The 21025-nt window shown below is 53.8% G+C and overlaps 1 protein-coding gene across 3 annotated transcripts; it reads right to left on the reverse strand.

Moving 5' to 3' along the window:
* Positions 1 to 5497: 5497 nt before the first annotated feature.
* On the reverse strand, positions 5498 to 14268 carry C1QTNF6 (C1q and TNF related 6). Of its 3 annotated transcripts, none has more exons than XM_007062635.3 (3): positions 14161 to 14268; positions 9687 to 9936; positions 5498 to 8267 (listed from the first exon to the last, which is right to left on the reverse strand). In XM_007062635.3, exons 2-3 carry the CDS (start codon positions 9928 to 9930, stop codon positions 7720 to 7722), a joined length of 792 nt encoding a protein of 263 aa, XP_007062697.1. In that variant the 5' UTR covers positions 9931 to 9936; positions 14161 to 14268; the 3' UTR covers positions 5498 to 7719. The 3 variants fall into 3 exon arrangements, with proteins under 3 accessions (XP_007062697.1, XP_037736906.1, XP_027680897.1); XM_037880978.2 differs by lacking the exon at positions 14161 to 14268 and adding an exon at positions 11219 to 11424; XM_027825096.3 differs by lacking the exon at positions 14161 to 14268 and adding an exon at positions 10649 to 11186.
* Positions 14269 to 21025: the final 6757 nt, after the last annotated feature.

The raw sequence follows: 21025 nt of genomic DNA on the forward strand, positions 1-21025 counted from the left end.
AGGAGCCTTCAGGCTCTGCTTAAGTGGAGGAGTGACACAGAGCCACTTGCACGTAACATTTCAGGGGTATTATGCTAAAAACTGCCTAAGGCGCTCCACTCACCAGGCCCACTTCAGGGGAGCACCATGGGGGAGACTTGCGGGAGATGCGATTTGACCTTCAGGGCAAGGGGAGGCTGGGATGTTGCTTAACCCATTATCTGCCAGCTCCTAGGAGGCGGGGATGAGGGGGGGAAGGTGTCTTTTGCAATGCCAGCATCCTATGAAGTGCTGGCTACTCAAGCGAGACAGGTGGTAAGTGACAGAGCACTGAAGCCGTTAATATCTCGTTCTCCCTCTACTCATAGCTCATCAGCAGACTGAGCAATTGTGTCCCCTGTGGCGCCCCCACCAACCTCTCTGTGGAGGTGATCACAACCAGAGGGATGCAGCCAGAGGGATGCAGTATGCCACTGAGGGTGGGGTGTGGAGAAGTCCTCCGGGGTCCCCTGCTGTGCATGCGTACACACACGCACACCTGACTGGTGAGGGAGCATCAAAAAAGTTCAAAAGTTTAGCTCAGCTTGAATGTTTTGCTTGGAAACAGACCATGGACAGAATGAACTCCGGGGACTGCTCACCCTTTCGATGTGGTCTCTCCATGTCAGGCTCGGGATTCCTTGGGCAGGGTGTGTGCGCGCACACTGCTGCGGCCCCTGCAGCACTAAGCCCGGTATAGGGATCAGTCATGAGTTTCAGCCTCAAGGGCAGCCAGGCTGGTACTTTTCACCAGCACTGACCTCCACCCTAGGAGACGGGCCCATGCAAAATCAACACACCCCCACTGAATGGGGACCAGGGTGAAGCTCTCTGCGAACTGTTTTTGTCCATTTGGAAGTGATGCTGGCAGCCTGGTGAAAAATCCCCCTTCCCCTGCTGTAAGCCATAGGAGGGGGAGGAAGAACGTGGGCGGTGGAAGGAGTTGTGGTTGCCAGATGTGTGAATTGCTGCTGAGCAGAACAAATGCAACCCGCCACTTTTACCAAAGAGAAGCAGCTCAGGTGAGAGAGCTAGGTCTCTGACCCTTTCCTGTTGCTTTTCTCAGTCCTCATCTGACCCTCTGATTGCTTCCCCTCCACTTCACACCCAGGGCCCTCCTTTGAGGGTCTTTGAAATGACAGAGCCAGCTGACACTGGAATGAAACATAAAACAAGGGGAAAGTGCGCCCACCAGAATGCTGGCCAAGCAGAGTGCAATGCAAAAGACGGTTCCACCCTCTCCCACCCCAAGAGCTGTCCTGTGCTTGTTTTTAACCCTGCAGGAGAAAAGAATCATGTGACACAACCAAATCGCACACCAGCGCCCAGGGCATTGTCATCACTTAGTGCATAATAATACTGATGCTGCCTCACAATAGGGGGAGGCTGGATTAAAGCATAAGTACCTCAGGCCAATGCCTGCGGCCCAGTTCCTGGAGTCACATGACAGCAGCAGACTCTCAGCTTTCATTAAAAAAAGGTTCTAGCCCTCATAGCTGCAAAGCAAAGCTTGAAAATGTGTAACCAAAGCAGCACTGTCTGCCTGAGTCTGCAGAGAGCCTGAAACAGTCGCTCCACCTCAATGGCTGTTAACTCCAAGACCCACTGCTTAGGGGACAAGGCCAAGAACTCCGTGGGAGGAGCAGAAGGAGTGCTGCAAACCTAGCCCGGCCAAAACGTACACCCCATTGCTCTGTGTGTGTGTGTGGTCTGCTGCTACCCTGCCTCACAGCCACCCCTGCTCCATGTAGGGGGTGGGGCCACTGTCATGATTTGCCTGAGGATGTGTATTGCTTTAACACAGCCCCGGGAGGCCCAGTGTAGGTGTCACGAGAACCAATATACATGCTGGACTTTTTAAATGACCTACAAGCTGGGCTTGACAGACAGATGACAGGCCCCCGAAAATCGTGATTGACCTGCATGCACACACATACACATACACACACGTGTTTCTGTTGTGGTAGGGTTCCTATCCAGAAGCCCTGGAGATCTGGTCACCTCTGACACTCTGCCAGCGGAACCCGGGACTCCTAGAGAGCGGTCCGTGTCAGAGTCATTTCACTATGTTTATGGAAACAGGCCAGAGTTAAAGTGGGGACTGTGGGGAGCTCCCCTCCTGAAAGCAGAGGGAGGGCTCCCTAGTTGAGATAAGGAGCACTGCCCCAAAGCTCCCCGTTCCCCTCAGACAGGGCCTGATCCTAAACCCAGTGAGGTCAGTGGAAAGACTCCCAATGACTTCAATAGATCAGGCCCGCAGTGTGGCAAGAGCCCCTCATCTTAGGTCAATCTACTTTAACCACTGACAATAGGGAATGAAAAGGGCTCTCAGTCTGCAGTGACGCCCTGGCAGTTTGTGAGGCAAGTGTCTCAGAGGCACAACAAGACCAGCCCGTGGGCTGCAAACACGTCACAAGCCTGAGTGCATGTCCTCTGTCCTGCCACTCAAACCTGGGCAAGGGGGAGATCAAAGTGACCCAGGGAGCCGTTCACACAGCGCCCCAGCCCCTCCACTGCTTCCTCCTCAACTCGTCTCAACGGCAAGGCTGGGCTTGAAAAGGGCAACTGTTTCCGTGGGTAAAAGGTGAGATGTGTCCACCTGGGGATGGGTGATACCAGACTGAGGCTCCGAGCTAGACCCTGCAGTGCTGCTGGAGAGTCTGCCCTTCACCACCTGGCCGTGCTCCAGCCCCCAGCCTCGTAGCACAGGCACTGTGCTGCTGTCCTGCTGCCCTCTCCCTCCATGGTGGCAGGGTCACACTGCTGATGGAGCTGCTCTCTCTGTCTCACCTGCCACGGCCCACCTCCCACAGCCCAGCCTGGAGCCAGGAGGGGGCGCTCTGCCGCTGGAGGGTCTCGCCTGCTCCCTGCACTTAGCATGGAAAAGAGAAGGAGGCGAGCTGTGCGGTGATTAATTCGCCACGGGCACCAAGCGGGAACGTGCCGGGAGGGACGCTGGGGCTGCTCAGCCGGCTTTTATACCAGCTCTGGGTGCTGCTGGCCAGAGCATTCTTCCCTGCTCCCAGCTGTAAACCTCGCTTGGGTTCGAGCATCTCACAGGGGCGGGGGAAGGGCAGGATGGGCTGGGGGGAAAACCAGCCACATCACAGCACAGCTGGCTCCCAAGCGGAATGCGCTGAGCAAAGCTCCCCGGCGGGCCCGTCAGTAGAGCCCATTGAACGCCCTGACACGCATACCAGCGCTCCCCTCGGGGCCGACCGCGACGCCCAGCTAGGCCAGGGGGCCAGCTGACAGCTGCCTTGGAGTTTGCAACAACTGGCCTGTGGACCGTGTTTTGTGCTCCCCCCCCGCACTGCATGTGTGGCATGGCTGTTGAAGGTGGTCCCCTTCTGGGACGCTCTCTTTGGTGCTGGGCTCTCTCTCCCTCCCCTCCCTGCTTCTCCTTTGATTTTTTTTCCATCTCTTTTTCTTTTCTTGGGGGGGGGGGGGGGTAGGAAGGGGGAGTAACACGTGGCAAGGAGCTACTGCACAGCTCTCCAACTGGGCTGGGGCTGCAGCCACCATTTCCTCCTCCAGAAAGCAGGATAGCCTGTCCTCACGCCTCTGATCTCTCACTTCCCCCACTTTACCTGTTAGATCACAAAAGGGGCAGGAAGCAGCAGGAAGCCAATTAAAGGGACAGTCCTTTGGCAGGCACCTTTGAACACTAACGAATAATAAAACCCACCTGTTATACAGGGCTTTTCAGTCACCACTCTCAACCTGCTTTACAAAGGAGACCAGTATCCTTTTCTTACAGATAAGGAAACTTAGCACACACTGACAGCCTGACTTGCACAAGCACCCAGTAAATCAGCAGCAGAGTCAGGAACAGAACCCGCAAACTCTTGAATCCCAGATGAGTGCTTTAACCACTAGGCTACACTGCCACTCTTTCACCACGTTATTCATGTGATCCCTCAAAACAGGATGAGCCAGATCCTCAGCTCCTGTAAACCAGAACAGTTCCATTGAAGTCAATGCTGTTTACACTAGCTATGAGTTTGGCTCGGAGACCCTGAGGTGAGTCAGTGGCTGGCGAAGCAGCCTTGTCAGTGGGTCAAACAAGCTATTTGAGCCCTGATGCTCTGACAGGCACTAACGAAATAGTATGGTTATGCAGCCAGCTGGGCTGTGAGATCCCTTTAAGGCTTGGTATCACTCATTCACCTTGTATATGTGGAGTCACAAAGGAAAATGCCATGGTCCACCTGAGATTAGTACACATCACACTGGCTAGTAAATGGCTGACTCACAGGCCAGCCCTCACTGGTGTGCTGGGCACCTTCCTTCTCAGTCAGGATGGCCCGTCACTCAGTGCCAGGTGGCCAAGCTAGCTAGGCCATTAATGCAGCTTCCCCTTGTGTGGAATGAGGTGGGGGTGATCAGCGAGGGAGCAAAAGAAAGGGCACTATTTGCTCAAGTCACACAAAGGCTGAGCATGTCAGCCCCACACCCCACCCTACCGAATGGCTCCTGCAGGGGCTACACTGGGGTGGAATAGACATAGCCGATTCTAGCAGCATCTCCACTAATGGCACTGGGCTGTGAGCATGCTCTGCGCTTCCTGAGGATCTTCCTGTTTGTTTCGTTCTATTAAGGGTGGGGTAGGAGAGAAAAGCCGCAGCGCCTCGGGCAGGACCCGGAGATGTGCAAGGTTCCAGCCTGGAGTCCGGAACTGGCACTGGGACCATGGAGAGAGGGAGGAGGAATGTAGTTATATCTGCCCCATCCCATCCCAAATGAGTTAAAAACCAATCAGAGGCTCCTGGCACATGAGGCAGCTGAGACCAGGGTCTTACATAAGACCCAAAGCTGAGCCATCCCCAGGCCTCCACTTTCCCCCGCAGATCTCCCCAGCCTGAGCCATCACCTCAACCTGGCTCTCAAACTCCCCCCTCACCCCGCCCCGTAACATTACCGACGTTTGTAAACGTTCATTCAATTACTTCATTTCCCTCCGCTATGGTTCAGACGTCACATCTTCCTGGAAATACCACAGGGAAAGCCCGTTCTTCCTGTGTAGAGCAGCCAACCAGGACCAAGATCAGCAACATCACAAGAAAAAACATCTGTTCTCTTACAAGCGACTTCCAGCTCCTTCCCCATGTTCAGCTAAAAAGACCCCTCAAACGACTTGTACTTTTCCCTTCGCTAGTAGTTTATTCTCCAATAACTCCTGCACTGTCTTGGAGCTTTGGTAGCTGAGAACATTTTCTATGAAGGATTAGAAATGTCCTACTAATGACAAATCTCACATAGCGCCTTTCATCCATAGATCTCAAAGCCCTTTACAAAGGAAGTTGAGCATCATTATCTCCGTCTGACAGATGGAGAAACAGAGGCACTGAGAGTCACTCAGTGGGTGAGTGACTGCGCCAGGAATAGAAGCCAGGTCTTCTGGCCTCCCAGACCAGTGGGGCCCCTTGCCTTAACCTGACTGGAGACAGAAAGAAATGATCCTATAAGGGAAATCATCTCAAAGTGCAAAAAAAGTTTTAATAAAACTGAAAACATATATACAAAAGTTCTTGGTAGTTTTCTGTAATGTAAAGCACCATTAAGTCCACAGTACTGTGTGTCTCTGCTACCCTGACACCCCACCCAGTAAGCACCAGTGACTCTCTTGAAACCTGGTTTAGCACCAAAGGGCTGAAGCTGGCCCACAAAATGCACATTCCCCTGCCCCCCAATGCATTTTAAGCACCGACCAGCTGCCCCTTTGGAGTGTTTGAGCTGGCCCTCGCCCTGCAGAAGTAAACAGTGACATTGGAAAGGGAGGGAGTTCAGAGCTCAGGTCTGGAAGTTATTCAGCATTAGAGATTCCGGCTGCTCTCTGGGGAAACACAAGGACGCCACACACTGTAAATACACAACAGCTGGGTTGGCAGTCTGTGGCTTCTAAAAAGAGAGGGAGAGGAATTCAATTGCTAGTTCCTTCACTCCTAAACCTCACCCCCCACATGCGGCTCCCTTGCGACTCCCCCAAGCCCGACTCTGGAGTCTTTCCACACTCCACTGGGCCGGGAAAGGGGAATTCCAGGCTCCATGTTCCTCACACGTCATACCCTGGCATTCCATCAGACACACAGGGCCCCTGATAGGACCAACCTTCCTTGGAGGGACCCTGCTTTTCATACCAGTTGTGCTAATGCAAGCGGTTCTGAGGGTCATGTGGGGAAGGTCCTGGGATTCGATCCTTTCCCCTCAGCTCCTCATCCCGAGGAAATCAGGGGCAGCAATATGAACACGAGAGAAACTGGCCTGCAGTGCCCTCGAGTTCACCTCTCCTTTTCTTTCCCTCTGATGTCTTTCTGGTGTGAGTTCCGTCCTGTGGAAAACGGACCCAGTGACAGCCTGGCATCTCGTCTTTACTGTGTCCTCAGGACACATAGGGTGGGGTTTGTAAAAGCACTCAGAGCTGATTCTGCTGCTAGTGAAGTCAGTGGCAAAGCTCCCTTTGATGTCAGAGGGAGCAGAGCGAGGTCAGCGCTGAGGGCCGCTGAAAACCCCAGCTGTCACACACAGGCCGTGGCAGCACAAGCTTTGCCGTGCAGCCCTGCCAACATGTCTGACCCGACGGCGAGGGGTGGGCGTGTATTTCAGTCTCCGTGGCTTCTCCACTGAGATCACCAGCAAAGGAGACAGAGTCAGAGGTGGGGACGTTTTTGATGATGTGGACACCTGTTCACTGGGAGCAGGACTGAGATGCCCAACTCACCTTGTACAGGCTACCAAGCAACCACCGGCTATCCCTCTTCCATTGGAGTAGCAGGGAGGTACTGGACAGAAGCTGACCCTGTGCATTAGCAGTAGAAGGTGTTACCTACCACCAGACTCAGCCAGTCCCTCCCCATTGTGTTCTCAAATGGATTGGAGGTGGGATTTTAAAGGAATGATGGTCTCAGTCATGTTCCAGTCATGCCCAGGGGACTGCGGCAGTGGAATCCAGTGGCTGACCACTGGGCTGGATTCTCTTCTCACACCAGCGTGCAGTAGGGGGAACGCTGCTGAAGTCGATAGAATTACACTGGTGTAAATCTGGTGGGGGTGGGGGAGCAGGAGCAGGTCTGCTTTCAGCCTCCAGAAAAGGAACAGTCCAAAGCTGGGATAGCTTTGAACCCGACACGAGAGTTGAGACTGGACAGCACCCCATGGGAGGCTTGGAGGGGAGCTTTGCTGATGGCCGACAGGGTTTTGCTCTCTTTCAACACTTAGGGCTAGATCCACAGCAGGTGTACCTGGGTGTGACTCTGTTGACTTCAGTGGAGCGACACCGATTTACACCAGCGGAGGATCCGGTCCTCTACGTCCCAGATGAGCGACAGTTTCCACAGCCAGGGACTGTACCATCACTCCCTTGCTTTGTATCATTACCTGTGTCCCTACCGCTGTGTTAGCCCATGGGAAGGCTCACATGGCCTAGCAAGACTAGTGGTGACCTGAGGCACCTTCCATTCAAGGCAAATGGGGCTTTCCTGGAAGCCAATGACACACTTTGAATGAGGATGGCCCTGATTTGGACAGCTGGTGTTTTCTTTCGGGCTCCCTGGTGCCCTCCCACCCCATGACCCTCCCAGGGAACCCCCAGTCCATTTCCTCCCCTGTAGTTTGCAGTGATTGTGGGCAGTGAAAAGAGAGAAGGAGCGAGAGAGAGAGAGAGAGAGAGAGAGAGAGAAGGACAGAGAGGGAGGAGGGTGGTCATTCCAGGCTGGGTTTGATCAAGTAGCCGCTGAAGGTGATGTAGATGTCCACATCATCACTGTAGATGGCGTTCTCCCGCTCCCGCTTGTAGAGGCGCACCCAGACCTCGTCGTTCTCCCGCAGCTCCAGCATGAGGCTCTGGCTCTGCATGATACTGCGGTCGCTGGGCTGGGCGTACAGGATGACCTGCTCCTGGTCGTTGTGCATGACGTGCATGTAGGTCTCCTTGAAGTTCCAGGTGTGGACGTTTAGGCTGAAGTAGTAGAGGCCGGCCGTGTAGCAGTAGAACTTGCCTTTGAACATGTCGAAGTGGCCGTAGAGGTTGACGAAGACGGTGTCGAAGATCAGGGCCTGGTAGCCCTCGCTGCTGTGCAGTGCCTTCTTGCGGCCCACCGAGAAAGCGGCATACTGGTGCTTGCAGGGATCCCCCGGGGCACCCATCTGCCCCTTGCTGCCTTTCTGACCCTGGGAGCCCCGCTCGCCTGGTGCCCCCTCTTTTCCCCATTTCCCTGGAATCCCAGGCTCCCCCCGATCTCCTTTGTCTCCTAGGAAACAAAGCAGAGGGATGCACTCCATGAGATGTGAAAGCTGCCAAGCGAGATGTGAAAGCTGCCAAGCACTGGGCTGTCTTGAGGAGGCCAGGGTTGTGGCCAGAAACTAGAGCTGTATAGAGAGAACCTGATTCTTCCCTGTGCAGACACCAGCACAGGTAGTCTGTGCCTTCCCCGTTCAGGGGCTGTGGGGGCCAGTGCAGCCTCCCACACAGGCTAGGGCACCCCTAACTTGTTACCCTGTTTCACAGGCCTCTTTGGGGCTTTGCAGGAACGCAAACTTCCTTGAGCACCGGTTCCCCCGGCCACCCCCTCCCTGCTCTGGCCCCAGAATGCCCCCAGTGCTGGGAGCTGTTCTGGAGGTGGTTCTGAGCACCCCTATGCCTAGCGAGCACAAAGGGGCTGCAGAGCAATGATGAACTGGGTCCAAAGAGCAGAATCTCCCATTCGGTGCCAGGACTCACCATGCATGCACATCCTATGCATTAAGCACAGCTGAGATTCAAATGGGGACCCTTGAGGAAGTAGCTGATCTGCACTGGGGAGCCACCCCCATTCCACCCTGAGCTAAGCCAGCAGGAGCTGCCTGGAGCAGGTCTTGGCTGGAAGTCACACTTTGCAAATATGAGTGTTGGGGTGTTCATGCAAGCATCCTCCTAGCTGCCTGGGGAGAAAAGTGAATGTTAGGGCTCACGTCATTCCCCTCCTCCCTCTCCCAGATGACATGAGATCCACGGCGATGGCCTCCCATTAGCCTTCCCTGCACAGGACATTAGTGCTGGCACTGTGTCTTTGTTAACAGCACACCCTCTCCTTCTTCCTGGCTGGGGAAAGACCCGCTGCTCCCTCCCTCTGCACTGCAGGACAGCTTGATCCTGAAGTCTGCTCCCTCCCTCTGCACTGCAGGACAGCTTGATCCTGAAGTAGGTTCAGATTGGCAAGAGGCAACTGCTGATGCTTCTCCCCCAGTGACAATAAACAGGAGCCAGTGGAAAGCAGGCGAAGACGTGGCTCCCCTGAATTCAGAGGCTACAGCAGGACGACTGCTGGGTTCAGGGGAAAACCAGCATTCTACAGGCTGATTGCACCTCTCTGGCGACATGAGCCTAAGTCTACACGTACCAGCATGGGCACATTCCCTTGATAATGACAGACAACTAGACGTCCATCAGTCTGGACATCAGGAACTGGATATGCTGGGGCATGCCCTTCAGTCTGGCAACTGGGAGTTTGATGGGTATAACTGATGGACTGGCTATGCTAGCATGTACCAGCTGCCCTTCTGTATGGTAACACTGAAGTCACTGGTAGTCTGTGGGCACTGGTATGCCAGCACAGAACCTTATCTTTCACTAGGGTGAAGCTGGTTCCCAAGCAGACCTTGGGTCCCAGGCACACCGGCTTGGCACTTACCCTTCAGTATGGTGATGTTGATGTATGGACGCACCTCCGGCATTGGGTACAGGGACGAATGGTGTCCGGCAGGGCCGGGGGTGATTTCTGAGGAGCCACGGGAATCCAGTGGGTCGCAGCAGCGTCTGCAGCCATTTGGGAGGGTTGTTGCTTCTTTGGGGTCGGGCTCATCGGCAGGTGCCCCAAATACAAACAGAGGGAGCACAAGGAAGGCCACGCGAGCTCGTAGCTGAATCATTACCATAGTGACCTGGAAGACATGAGCCAGTAAGAGAGAGAGACAGAAGAAGGGGATGACTGAGCCAAGGCAGAGGCCAACATGAAAGGGCAGGGCACTGCACCTCCATTCTCTGTGGCTAAAGCCAGTTCATTTCATCGCGGGAGCAGAGAGGGAAAGAAGGAGACAGAAAGACAGAGTTAGTAACTGTTTTGTAGAGAGCTGCTACTTTGGAATCTAACACATGGCTGTCCCTGGAGGGCTAAGGCTGCAGTCCAAGCCTCAGTGGTGTCACTGCTAGGGCATGCCTGACTCCCTGGAGCCCTGGCACTAAGAGGAGGCCTGTCCTCCAGAACCTACAGCACCAGCGCCCACAGTGCAACCAGTGGAACCCAGGGCACCAGTGCCTGGGGATTCAATCTTCAGGCTGCAATAAAAGGAGAAGAGGCAAATCCAGAAGCCCCTGGTGAGGAAAACAAACTCAGGTCTGAGGTTAGCTCTGCGATAAGGGTCGTGACCTTACAACACTAAAAACATCCTGCTTGGGCCATTTTCTCACCTCATACAGCTGGCAAAGCCGAAACCATACCTACTTCTGAGCTGATGCCCTGACATATCGGGGGGCGGGGGGAAAGCACGTTACCAGGGTATTCCTGAGCGGTCTGCTGCTATCAGGACGGACAGGAGATCTTGTAGGGGAACGATAAACCTGTTAGCTCATGGGAGCCTCAAATCACTTTCTAACCTTGCGGGAGGGTCCCAGACAAACTTCTTGCGGCTCACTCAGCAATGGGTATTTTCTTTCATTGGAGCCTTGCCCTAAATCCCATTAGAGAGCATCTAGCCAGCTCACGCCCCAGTGGGTGCTGTTCCACCACGGCCAAGGTCTCAGGGTGCGGCCTGGTGACCCGCTCACAGGACTAGCAAGCGCATGCTGCTGAGTCCTCTCCACTGACTGAGTCTGTGACCTTGGCCAAGTCACTTCCCCCCTCTCTGCAGCTCAGCCCCCCGCGGGGGAGTAGCAGTATTTACATGCGGGGGGGGGGGGGGGGGGAAGCGGCGTTGGAGGCTTAGTTAGCAGTGGCCAGCTTCTGCTCTCCGCGGCACGAAGCCTGGGGCAGGCACCCGAGGGCCAGCTCTGGCCCTGCGGCGCTCCCACAGCAGGAGCCTTCCGAGGGGCAGCGCGGGAGGGGCCGCGTGGTTGCTCAGCCCCGCCTGGCCGCGCCTACGCCGGAGCTGGGGGGGAGGGGGGCGCGCAAAGGGCCCCGGCGAGCCGCGCTTGCGATCCAACCCGCAGCCCTCGCCCCCGGCTCACCCTGGAGGAGAGGCGACAGGCCGCCGGCGGAAGGGTCCCCGGGCGCTGCGAGCCGCTCACGCCCCGCTGCTGGCCGGGCAGCCTCTGCTGGCGCCGCCCGCCCCGAGTCGCAGGGCGCGGGGAGCTCGCTCGCTCGCTGCTGCCAAAGGCACCGCAAACCGCTGGCTTCGGCGCAGAGCCGGTCTGCGCCTCCCTCCCCGCCCCCGGCGCGCCCCCTTCTCCCCGCACCGCCGCCTTTAACCCTTGCGTGCGGCTGGGGAAGGTTGGAAAGCGAGGAGACCCCCCCCCCTCCTCGCCCCAGCCCCGGGCCCTGCCTTCAAGCCCTCCGGGGGCAGTGGCAGCAGCTCCCTGCTCGGGTTTGACGCGCACAGGGGGTGTCCCTCGGGAGCAGGGGCATTGGGCAAGTCCCCGTCCATCACTTGCCCTTCTGGCCGAGACAGTCCCTCCAGGCCTGACCTTTCCCTGCCAGCCCCCTCTGCTCTGCTGCGGCACAGCGGCCCCCGAGCCCGGCACAAACCTCCCCCCAGCATGATCCACTCCTTGCTACTGGCCTGCCAGTGCATTAGCCCCCCTGCTGCCACTGGGGCAGAGCTGATGCTCACCCCCAGCCCCTACTGGGTGGCTAGGGCAGGCTTTCCCCAGTGTTCCCTCCTCTGCTCCATTTCCTTACAGCGCCTCCTATTGACTGGGGCAGGGATCTGTCTCTTCCCTGTTTTGGTTCCCTCTCTGGCACGCGGGTCATGTCCTCTGCCTGAAATCTTGCCCAGAAAGGGCGTCTCCAGCTGGAAACGCTCTGGAACGTGACCTCGCTGGGGAAAGCCCACGCCACCAACTCTTCCCCAGCTAGCGCTCTCGAGCCAGGTGTGTACATGGCTCTTTGTAGCCAGCCCTGGGCTAGCTCATCATGCCATCTGCAATGGGCCTTACGTGATGGGCCTGGGGCCGAGATGCCGTGCTGTTGCAGGGTTCCCTTTACCCTCAATTCCCCATGCACTTCAGCTAAGCTAAGCCAGAGGCCTTCCAGGCTCCTTGTCTAGTCAGACCTGGCTCAGGCCTGGGGCCCCGTTCCTGGGGGATGGACAGCCAGGGGTGAGCAAAGCGATTTCCCGCTCCACCCTGTGAGCATAAGTGTCGACTCAGCAGGTTTGCTCCACTCCTGTAATTCTCCACTCCTGGAGAATGTTTAACAGGCCATGGGAGCCTGAGGAAAGGAAAAGTTTTTCCAATTTGTTTAGTTTGGGAGTCAGAGGCGGTTACAGCCGGCTCGCTTCCCGAGGAGTAGCTGTGGCTTGGCAAGAACCCCAGCACCACTGGTAAAGCAAACGGAAAGTTTGGGGAAATACGTGCAGAGAGCGTGGGGCAAAGGAGGGAGGGGGAGCACTGGGGATGTTATTGCCCTGTCTACTCTACTGGAACCCCCACAAGTGAACGCACATAGACACATGCCCCTTTCGTCCCAGCCGGCAGGGTGGACTCACCAGGGCAGAGGTGCTCTTCAGCAATTCACAACAGTACTCCTGACTTCTAATCCAGGTTCTGCCATGGACCTTCCTGGTCACCTCTCTGTGCCTCAGTTTCCCCATATGTAAAATGGGGATTCTAGGCCAAATTCCCTGCTAATGGAGTTGTGCTAGTTGATAGTGACAGAGATTATGACCCTGAACTGGCTACCTCCCATATTTAGTGGTGAGGCTTAATTAGTTAATTTTTTGTAGAATGCTAAACATTATTATTCTTAGGGTTGGGAGCCTACTGCGGGGTGTGAAAGTGAAGCCACAGCACTGAGTGAATATGACGGTAGAGCCAATCTCCGAGTCATCTTGGCCTAGCTCAGGGGTAGGCAGCACGCGAGCTGATTTTCAGTGGCACTCACAGTGCCTGGGTCCTGGCCACCGGGCCGGGGGGCTCTGCATTTTAATATAATTTTAAATGAAGCTTCTTAAACGTTTTTAAAACCTTATTTACTTTACATACAACAATAGTTTAGTTATATATTATAGACTTACAGAAAGAGGCCTTCTAAAAATGTTTAAATGTATTACTGGCACGTGAAACCTTAAATTAGAGTGAATAAATGAAGACTCGGCACCCCACTTCTGAAAGGTTGCTGACCCCTCGCCTAGCTCATCTGGGACCTATTGACTATTTCCAAGTAAGATATTTTCCAGCCCCTTTTGCAGCTCAGCACCTTATCTATGGGAGACATTTTTCCTTGGAGCAGTGGGAGAAGGTTGGCTTCCATCTTCTCTCCAGTCTTCTCGCTACACTCTTGTGAGCTAGCGGGGTGGGTGAAAACACAGTTTACATGGGCTATTTTATCATCTGATCAAGAGCACATGGGGAATCCACAGGGCTTTGCGCTCGCGCACACATATGCTTTCTCTCTGCCTTGAAGCCAACCCGGGAAAGCTCTTGCCAGATTGGATTCCAGTACTCTCTGCTGAAGTGCAGCTGCTCCCCCGCCCCCCACTGGACAAAACCTGGAGGGTGAAAGAAATGAGCTTCCCCACTGTCCCCTTCATTACATTGTCCCTCCCCACCCATCACATGCACATGACTCCTAACCTATCTACAGAGACTGACCCCTGCCCTGTCTCCTGGCCACCCATCCCCTGCAAGTGGCCCCTAACCCATTGAGAAGGACTACTGTCCCCTCCCCTGCACTGACCCCTTCCTGGCCTAATCACAGGAGCTCCTCCAACCCCCTGCAATCCAAGCACTGCACGCACAAACACACGCTTCCTTGCATCATCCACAGTCACTGAGCAGAGCTGGCTCTTTCTCTAGGCTAGAGGCATTATGCATATCTGGAGGAAGGCAAATAGCCCCTTCCCACTTCTTCCCAGCCACTTATCCTTTATCATTAAGTAGCTTTTCTATTTCCACCCCTTCCCACTCTCCAGGTGCTTTGCCTTGCAAGTGGAAGACAGGGAACCCCTTACCTCTGAACCCCTTAAGAGAGGTCCTGCACTGAGCTACGTGTATCCTCAGCTGCTCCTTGTTAGCACTGCAAGAGGAGCCCGTGAGAGGAGGCCCAGCTGATTGAAACCAGCTGCTGGCCAAGGGCTCTTATGTAATTACTGTCTTTTCCATCCTCCCTTGGAGGAGGGTCTGGTCCTTTGTGAGTCCCTCCCTCATGCTCTGGACTGTACCAGGCTAAGCAATCTCCCGCCTTTCTCTCCCCCCCCCTCGCCCCCATTACTTGTTCAACTCAACAGCTGATTCCCCTTTTAGAGCAGGGCCTACTCCTTAGAAGCAGAGCCAGCTCTGTCCTGGAAAGGAGTGAGTGCTTTCTAATAGTCAACGCAGAGAGTTGTTAGTCCTCTGTTATCTTCCCAGCCCTGCCACTGACTCACTGTGTTACAGGCAAGTCACTTAGGCTCTCCTGGCCTTAGTGAAATGGGCCAATAGGCCAAGATATTGAAAAATGACCAGTCATTTTAGGTGCCTGAATATTTGGGTACCTAAAAGACACCATAAAGGGGCCTGATTGTCAGGAAGTGCTGAGCTCCTGCCCTCTGACAACCAGGCCCCTTTAAGGCAGCTCAGGTTGGGCCCCCAGAATTACTAGTCACATCTGATCATCTCAGCCCTAATTCTTACCTTGCAGGGGTGTTATGAGGCTAAATTACTTCGTGTTAGTAGACCCTCCGAGGCCTGTGTTTTATGCACCCAGTGCAGTGCCACCCACAGCTCTGCCAGAGGATGAATTAAGGCTAGATGGAGCCTGAAATGACAGCGAAGGAGAGCCCCAGACTGGTCCACGTCCTAGGGAGGGCAGCTGCAGGATTTTAGGGCGCCTTTGGAAAATGTGAAGTACAGCCTGCGTCCAGGTTTGCTTCTGCTTTCGTCTGTTCTTCCTGTGCAGCAGCTCAGCGCGAACGCACTTGCTTCGTGGTGCACAGGCGGTGACATTGCACCCCTGCGTCTGCCCCATTTGCAGGGCCTTTCGCCCAGGCTCCCCCAGCGAGGAGCACATTAAAGTCACCTAAATGAGAGGGGTCTCACAGATAGCTGGAGTGCAGGGCTGGTTTGGGTTGCCATCTAAGCCGTTTGCTCAGTCCTGGCTCTTCACACAAGGGACTCATTTGCTCACATGGCCCACTCTCCTCCCACTTGCCTCATGTCCAGCCCCACAGTCAGCTGCCCTGCACAATTCCACATTTTCAGAGTGGAGGAGACTGTGCCCCTCCCAGCACAGGGCGCCTCCAGGTGGGGAGACCCCACTTCTGCAGGACAGAACTACCCACCTCCCACCCTGAGGAAATATTCTGCATGCTTTGTGTTGGGCAGCACGTGTGGCAGCGTTACCCTGGCCACCGCTAGGAACTGTCTGCAAGGGAGTAATGGGAATCTCATGTTTTAGGCCTTGCTCACCCCTACTCCTGCCCCCTCAAATCTGCCTTGACAGCTGTGCTGGGAACTGGGCAGCCCCTGACATTGCAGGGGGGGGGGCAGGTGTAGCGGGATAGGGGCCAATGTGAGCAAATAGCTCCCCCTGCAGGAGAAACGGGGAGCAGCACTTACAGTCACGATTAGACTTTCTCTCTGCTTCAAGCCTTGTCCACACTGGCATGTTCTGGGCCCGGTTGTGAGCAGGAAGTGCAGCTGCCTGTCTTGGCAACGCTATAAGTCTTCTTCGCATGGGGCCCAGCCCAAATCCCACTATGGTCAGTGGAAAGACTACCACTTATTGCAGTGAGTGTCGGATGAAGCCATGGTGGCCAAGCAGTTTAGCCCTGCCTACTGCAGGCCTTAAAAACATGGGTGCAGCTGTACCTATGGCTGACAACAGGCACAGAATGTGCTAGGCAAGGTGTCTTCCTGTACTACAGCCCCTTGCTCCTCACCTAACTGGAGATGCCGATATAACACCATTTGCAGGGAACAGGATGTGTTGCAAGCGTGTTTCTAAATGCCTGAATAGGCACCATACATGAGTTAGCATGCACATATATGCTTTGAGCAGGGGGTTGGACTAGATGACCTCCTGTGGTCCCTTCCAACCCTGATATTCTATGATTCTATGATATGTTTTTACATGTATGCATCTGCGTGTATATTTTTAGGGTTGCATTTGTGTCCCACAGGGAGAGTGTATACTTATTAGATGGTACCTGTTACGCTGAGCGTGCATGTGTTTAGATGGGCGCTGCGTCTGTGTTTCTGTGCCGGGGGTTTTGTGTGTCTGGGTGTGAGATCTGTGCAAGGTGGGTGCCTTATGTTTGCGTTTGCATATTTGAAGCTTGGGAAGGCAAAGAACACTAAGTTTTCATGAGCAAATATTTGCATATTTTCCCCTCGTTCAAGCAGATAAAGGGTTTCAGTTCGCTATTGCATTCCCCAGGAGAGCAGGGAGCATCTAATCTGTTCACATCTCTCTGCATTTTTATCTGTTTGGTTCTCCTGCATCAAGAACTGTTTAGAAACCACCCCCAGCCTGCAGCCTTGACCCATGCTCCAAACAATTCAGAAGCGAAGGCACATGCCATGTGCCTGCGTGGGTTTGCCATTCACCTTATCGGAGCTGCTGTTTTACCATACGGATCGTGTAAACAATGGCTTCCTGAAAATAGCTGAGAAGGATATCAAGTGCAGGCTGTGTAAGCAGCACAGCCTTGTAACGTGCCCTCTCCTCAGTGAGGTTGAACCCCTCCACGTGGCCCTTTTCATCTCTGCAAAGTTCTCTTCAACAAAGTTACAGCAGCAGGGTATGGTCGAGCAGAGAGTAGGTACAGCTCAGTGATTGTGTGGGTGCAGACTGTGGCTTAGTGGGGTTACATAGGGTGTTGTGTTGGGAGTATATTTTCAAGGTCAGTAATCAGAGCCCAGCTTTAAATACACACACACGCGGCTGCTGGCGAGCGCACACACACATTCTTGCAGTGCCAGCAGAACGGGGTCCTTTTATTTCGAAGCACCCTGACTATGATCAAATACAAGCAGGAAAGAGGCATTGCAGGGGCTGCTGGAAGAGCTGTGGCCTCTGCTAGACTTGCAGCTCTAGTCTCTACGTGATAAGAATGAAACCCTTTGTGTGGTGGAGGGTTTGATGGCACCCTTATCTCTGTGTCTCTGCAGCCAGAATAGAAAAATCCATTTCCACGTCTGATTAGAACAAATCCCCCTGAACATGTCCAGAATTCAACTAGCTGCTGTGCATGACTTCAGCCCCTATCGTTCCCAGAGCCAGCCCACTGCAGGGCCCAAACCAGAAGGGACGCACAGGGCCAGCCACATGAATGCAATTTGCACACGGCAACACAAGCAGACTGCAGCTGTGAACTCAGCAGTGGGAGGAGCAGGGGCAGGTAGGGCTGTGGGAGAGAACTAGCTGACATTTTTCACTCCCCTTCTCCCTCAATGAAAACCAGCCTTTTCATCAACAAGGGAAAATTCTGCAGACAATTTTTGGTTTTAATTTTTTTTCTGACTTTTTGATGAAAAAAGTAAAAAAAAAAAAAAAAAAGCTTTGTTTTTCATTTTCTATTTGTTTTCTCCGCCCCCTTCCCCCCCCCCCCCCATTTTGCAACTGGAAAAAAGGGGGGAAACCAGGAGGGAAAGGTAGAAAACGTGGGAGGGCGAACTTGTTTCTGTGCAAAAATTAGAACATGTTGCAATTTTTCACGAAATAGCTTGAAAAAATAAAAACGGTTGAACATTTCCCCCCAAACATACCGTTTTTCAACCAGCTCCATGTTGGGAGACAAAGAGCGGCCTTTCCAATGGGCACTCTGAGTCCCGTCTGCAGGGCTGAGCAGCCTAGTGTTTCTGCACCTAGGGGTTGCAGGCAAAAATGTCTTTGAGGTTTCATTCCTGATCTCTTGTAGCAGAGAGGGCTGCAGAGGTTGACCATGAGTTCCCCCTAATCCATGAATCTGGCAAAGGGTTTCTATTTCATCCTATGGCCCAGGTGGCATTCATAGTACATTGATAATATAATTGACAGCCAGGGATCCCTCCCTCCCTAAGGCAGGAGCTAGAGCAGTCATGTAGCCAGTCTAAAAGGAGATGGGAAACCTTCATGTGTCTGCTCTCCATGTACTCTGAGCTGCCTCTCTCCTGCTGTGTCCTCTCCTGGCTGCTACACTCATTCCACCCACTGCTCAGAAATAAGCCATCAGCTGTCTCCCTTCCCAGAAGTCCAGTGCCATCTTCACTACTGTCTTCCAGCAGTCCTTTCTGCTCCAGAATTACCCAGCATTGCCCTTGCTGTGATACCACCTAATAGCAGGATCAAGACATCTACCTATTTACCTCTCATAATGACAGGTTTCAGAGTAGCAGCCGTGTTAGTCTGTATTCGCAAAAAGAAAAGGAGGACTTGTGGCACCTTAGAGACTAACCAATTTATTTGAGCATAAGCTTTCGTGAGCTACAGCTCACTTCATAAGCTTATGCTCAAATAAATTGGTTAGTCTCTAAGGTGCCACTAGTACTCCTTTTCTATTTACCTCTATCATTGTGGAATCTAGGCCCTTTCCTCTCCAGTACCTGTTGCCTCTTATACCATGCCATAGACGGGAGCTCTGGAAGTTCGTCATGGTTTGGTGGGGATCTCATGATCCCGTCTCTTCCTGGTGACCAGATGACAGCTGGAATTCTTTCCACAGTCAGAATGGCCTTTTTGGCTAGCCACTGAGATTGGCTAACTCCCTGCAATTGCTGTGGGTTTGCTCCTTAGACTGTAGACTGCATTAGAGTCCATGAGAGTGTATCTCTGCATGGATTGAGCCTCCAAAGATATAGGAGAAAGGAGGAGACATGAAGAGTCACCACAACAAGTGATTTACAAGGAAAGAGATCAGATACTAAGGCCCTGAAATCTCACGTTGTGATATATACCTATCTTTATATGTGCACCCCTTTCCCGGCCAAGCAAAGGGAATTCATTTCACCAAAGAGAGTCTTGCAATATCTGGCACAAGGGTGGATGCTTCAGGAATCAGAAAAGGGGATTTGTGGGGATTACTCTTCACTCATGGATTGTCTGGTACCAAAATACTGGGTTCAAAGAGAAGAAACGATGGGCCTGGGGTGGGGGGAGGGTTATTACTCACAGAGAGTCCAGTGCTGGGACTGCAGGGTTAGGGGTATCAGCCCCAACCCCACCCCCAGTCACAGACAATCCAGCACCAAGACAGCTGGGTCAGTATCTGTTAACCCTCCCTGACAGCCAGTCCAGCTGGAAGACACCCACCCTAGTACACTCCTTGCCCAGCCCTGGCTGCTTTCCCTGGGCTTGGGTATCCCCACAGTGACCAACAAGTTCTCATTTAGCCACATATTGATTCTGAGTGAATTTGTTCCTCAGGAACGTGATTCCATTGTGCGGCTGATCTTACCATTCAAGCCTGCTTTCTCTGCTGTTCCCGCTGCATTTTTCTACCCTGGCTTCAAATCTGTTCTGTGTTTTTGGTCTTGTGGCTGCTCCCTACGATGATACAACTAGCCCCTCACAGTCTCGCCCCCTCCCTCTCGGAGGTGCCCCTTGAACTGAAAAGTATTTCTGCCCCAGAGAGACACCATTTACACATCCCGCAGGATCTTCCTTATCTCTTGGAGCACTTTCTCCTTTTGGCTGGTCTTTAACACACACACGCCCACGCTGCCTCCAATTTCCCCAAAGCCGCCCCTGGAGGAAGGTGCCCAGAATCCTACCGAAGACTCTGGATTTAAAGTCGCTCGTACTGATCACTGTATCTTAGCAACAGCATTTATAGAAAAGTTCAAGATATGGGGAGAGGCATTTATCAGAACCTGCAGGAATGGAGCAAGGGAGAGGGAGAGAAGCTCACACATACACCCCCATATGTAGCCACCTCTCCACCACACACATGCAGATAAATCCACCTTCGTACCCATGCGCACCCACCCCTATACAGACACCCCACGGACACTGCCAGAGACAAATCAACCCCCTGCACCCATACAGACACCCCCACAGAGACAATCAACCCCCTGCACCTGTACAGACACCCCACGGACACCGCCAGAGACAAATCAACCCCCTGCACCTGTACAGATACCCCCACAGAGACACCCAAAGACAAATCAATCCCTGCACCTGTACAAACACCCCCACAGAGACAAAATCAATCCTTGTACCTGTACAAAAACCTCACATACACACACCCATGGAAAAAACAGTCCCAAACCCCTATACACACACACACAAATCTGCCCACCATACATCTATATGGGCATTACCATATTCTCAAAAATTCACACCCTCACTCCCAGTATGGTTGCCAACTTTCCAATTTTTTAAAAACCAGACACTACAGCCCCCTCCCAGCCGCTCGCTCCACTCTCCCATGGGACTCGTCTGCCACCTGCAGAGCGGGCTGGGAGGAGCTGACATGGAGCCTGCCTGCTTGCCCAATTGGGGCATGGCAGGGCAGGGGGCAATCAGGGGCCCAGCAGAGGGGGGTGTCAGTCCCTGGAGCAAGAGTGAGGGGACATGGGAGGGTGGAGGGGAGCGGTTGGTTACCAGAGCGAGGGGCCATAGAACGCCGGGGCCCAGCTGAGAAGGCGGTACCTACCTCCTCTCCCCCGGAGCTGGGAGCCAGTTCCTAAGCTTCTCTCCAGTCCATCAACTGAGCTTCTCCAGCAGCAGCTGCTCTTCCCACCCACCCGGCAGCGGAGGCTGGTCAGTGCGGTAACCGGACTTTTGGTGTCCGGTCAGCAGTACTGACCAGACACTGCACAGGTCCTCTTTTGACTGGACTTTCCAGTCGAAAACCAGCCACCTGGCAACCCTAACTGCCCACAGACACCCCCGTTTTTCACACATGTGCCCTCATC

This window comes from Chelonia mydas, chromosome 1 (assembly GCF_015237465.2).
Source record: "Chelonia mydas isolate rCheMyd1 chromosome 1, rCheMyd1.pri.v2, whole genome shotgun sequence".
In the NCBI taxonomy this organism is placed as follows: Eukaryota; Metazoa; Chordata; order Testudines; family Cheloniidae; genus Chelonia; species Chelonia mydas.

Excerpts from the sequence above, each read along its gene's own strand:
- C1QTNF6 (XM_007062635.3), bottom strand. The coding sequence starts at position 9,930 with ATGGTAATGATTCAGCTACGAGCTCGCGTGGCCTTCCTTGTGCTCCCT. Across the intron at positions 8,268-9,686 it reads CAACATCACCATACTGAAGG|GAGACAAAGGAGATCGGGGG; the intron begins GTAAGTGCCAAG and ends TTTGTTTCCTAG.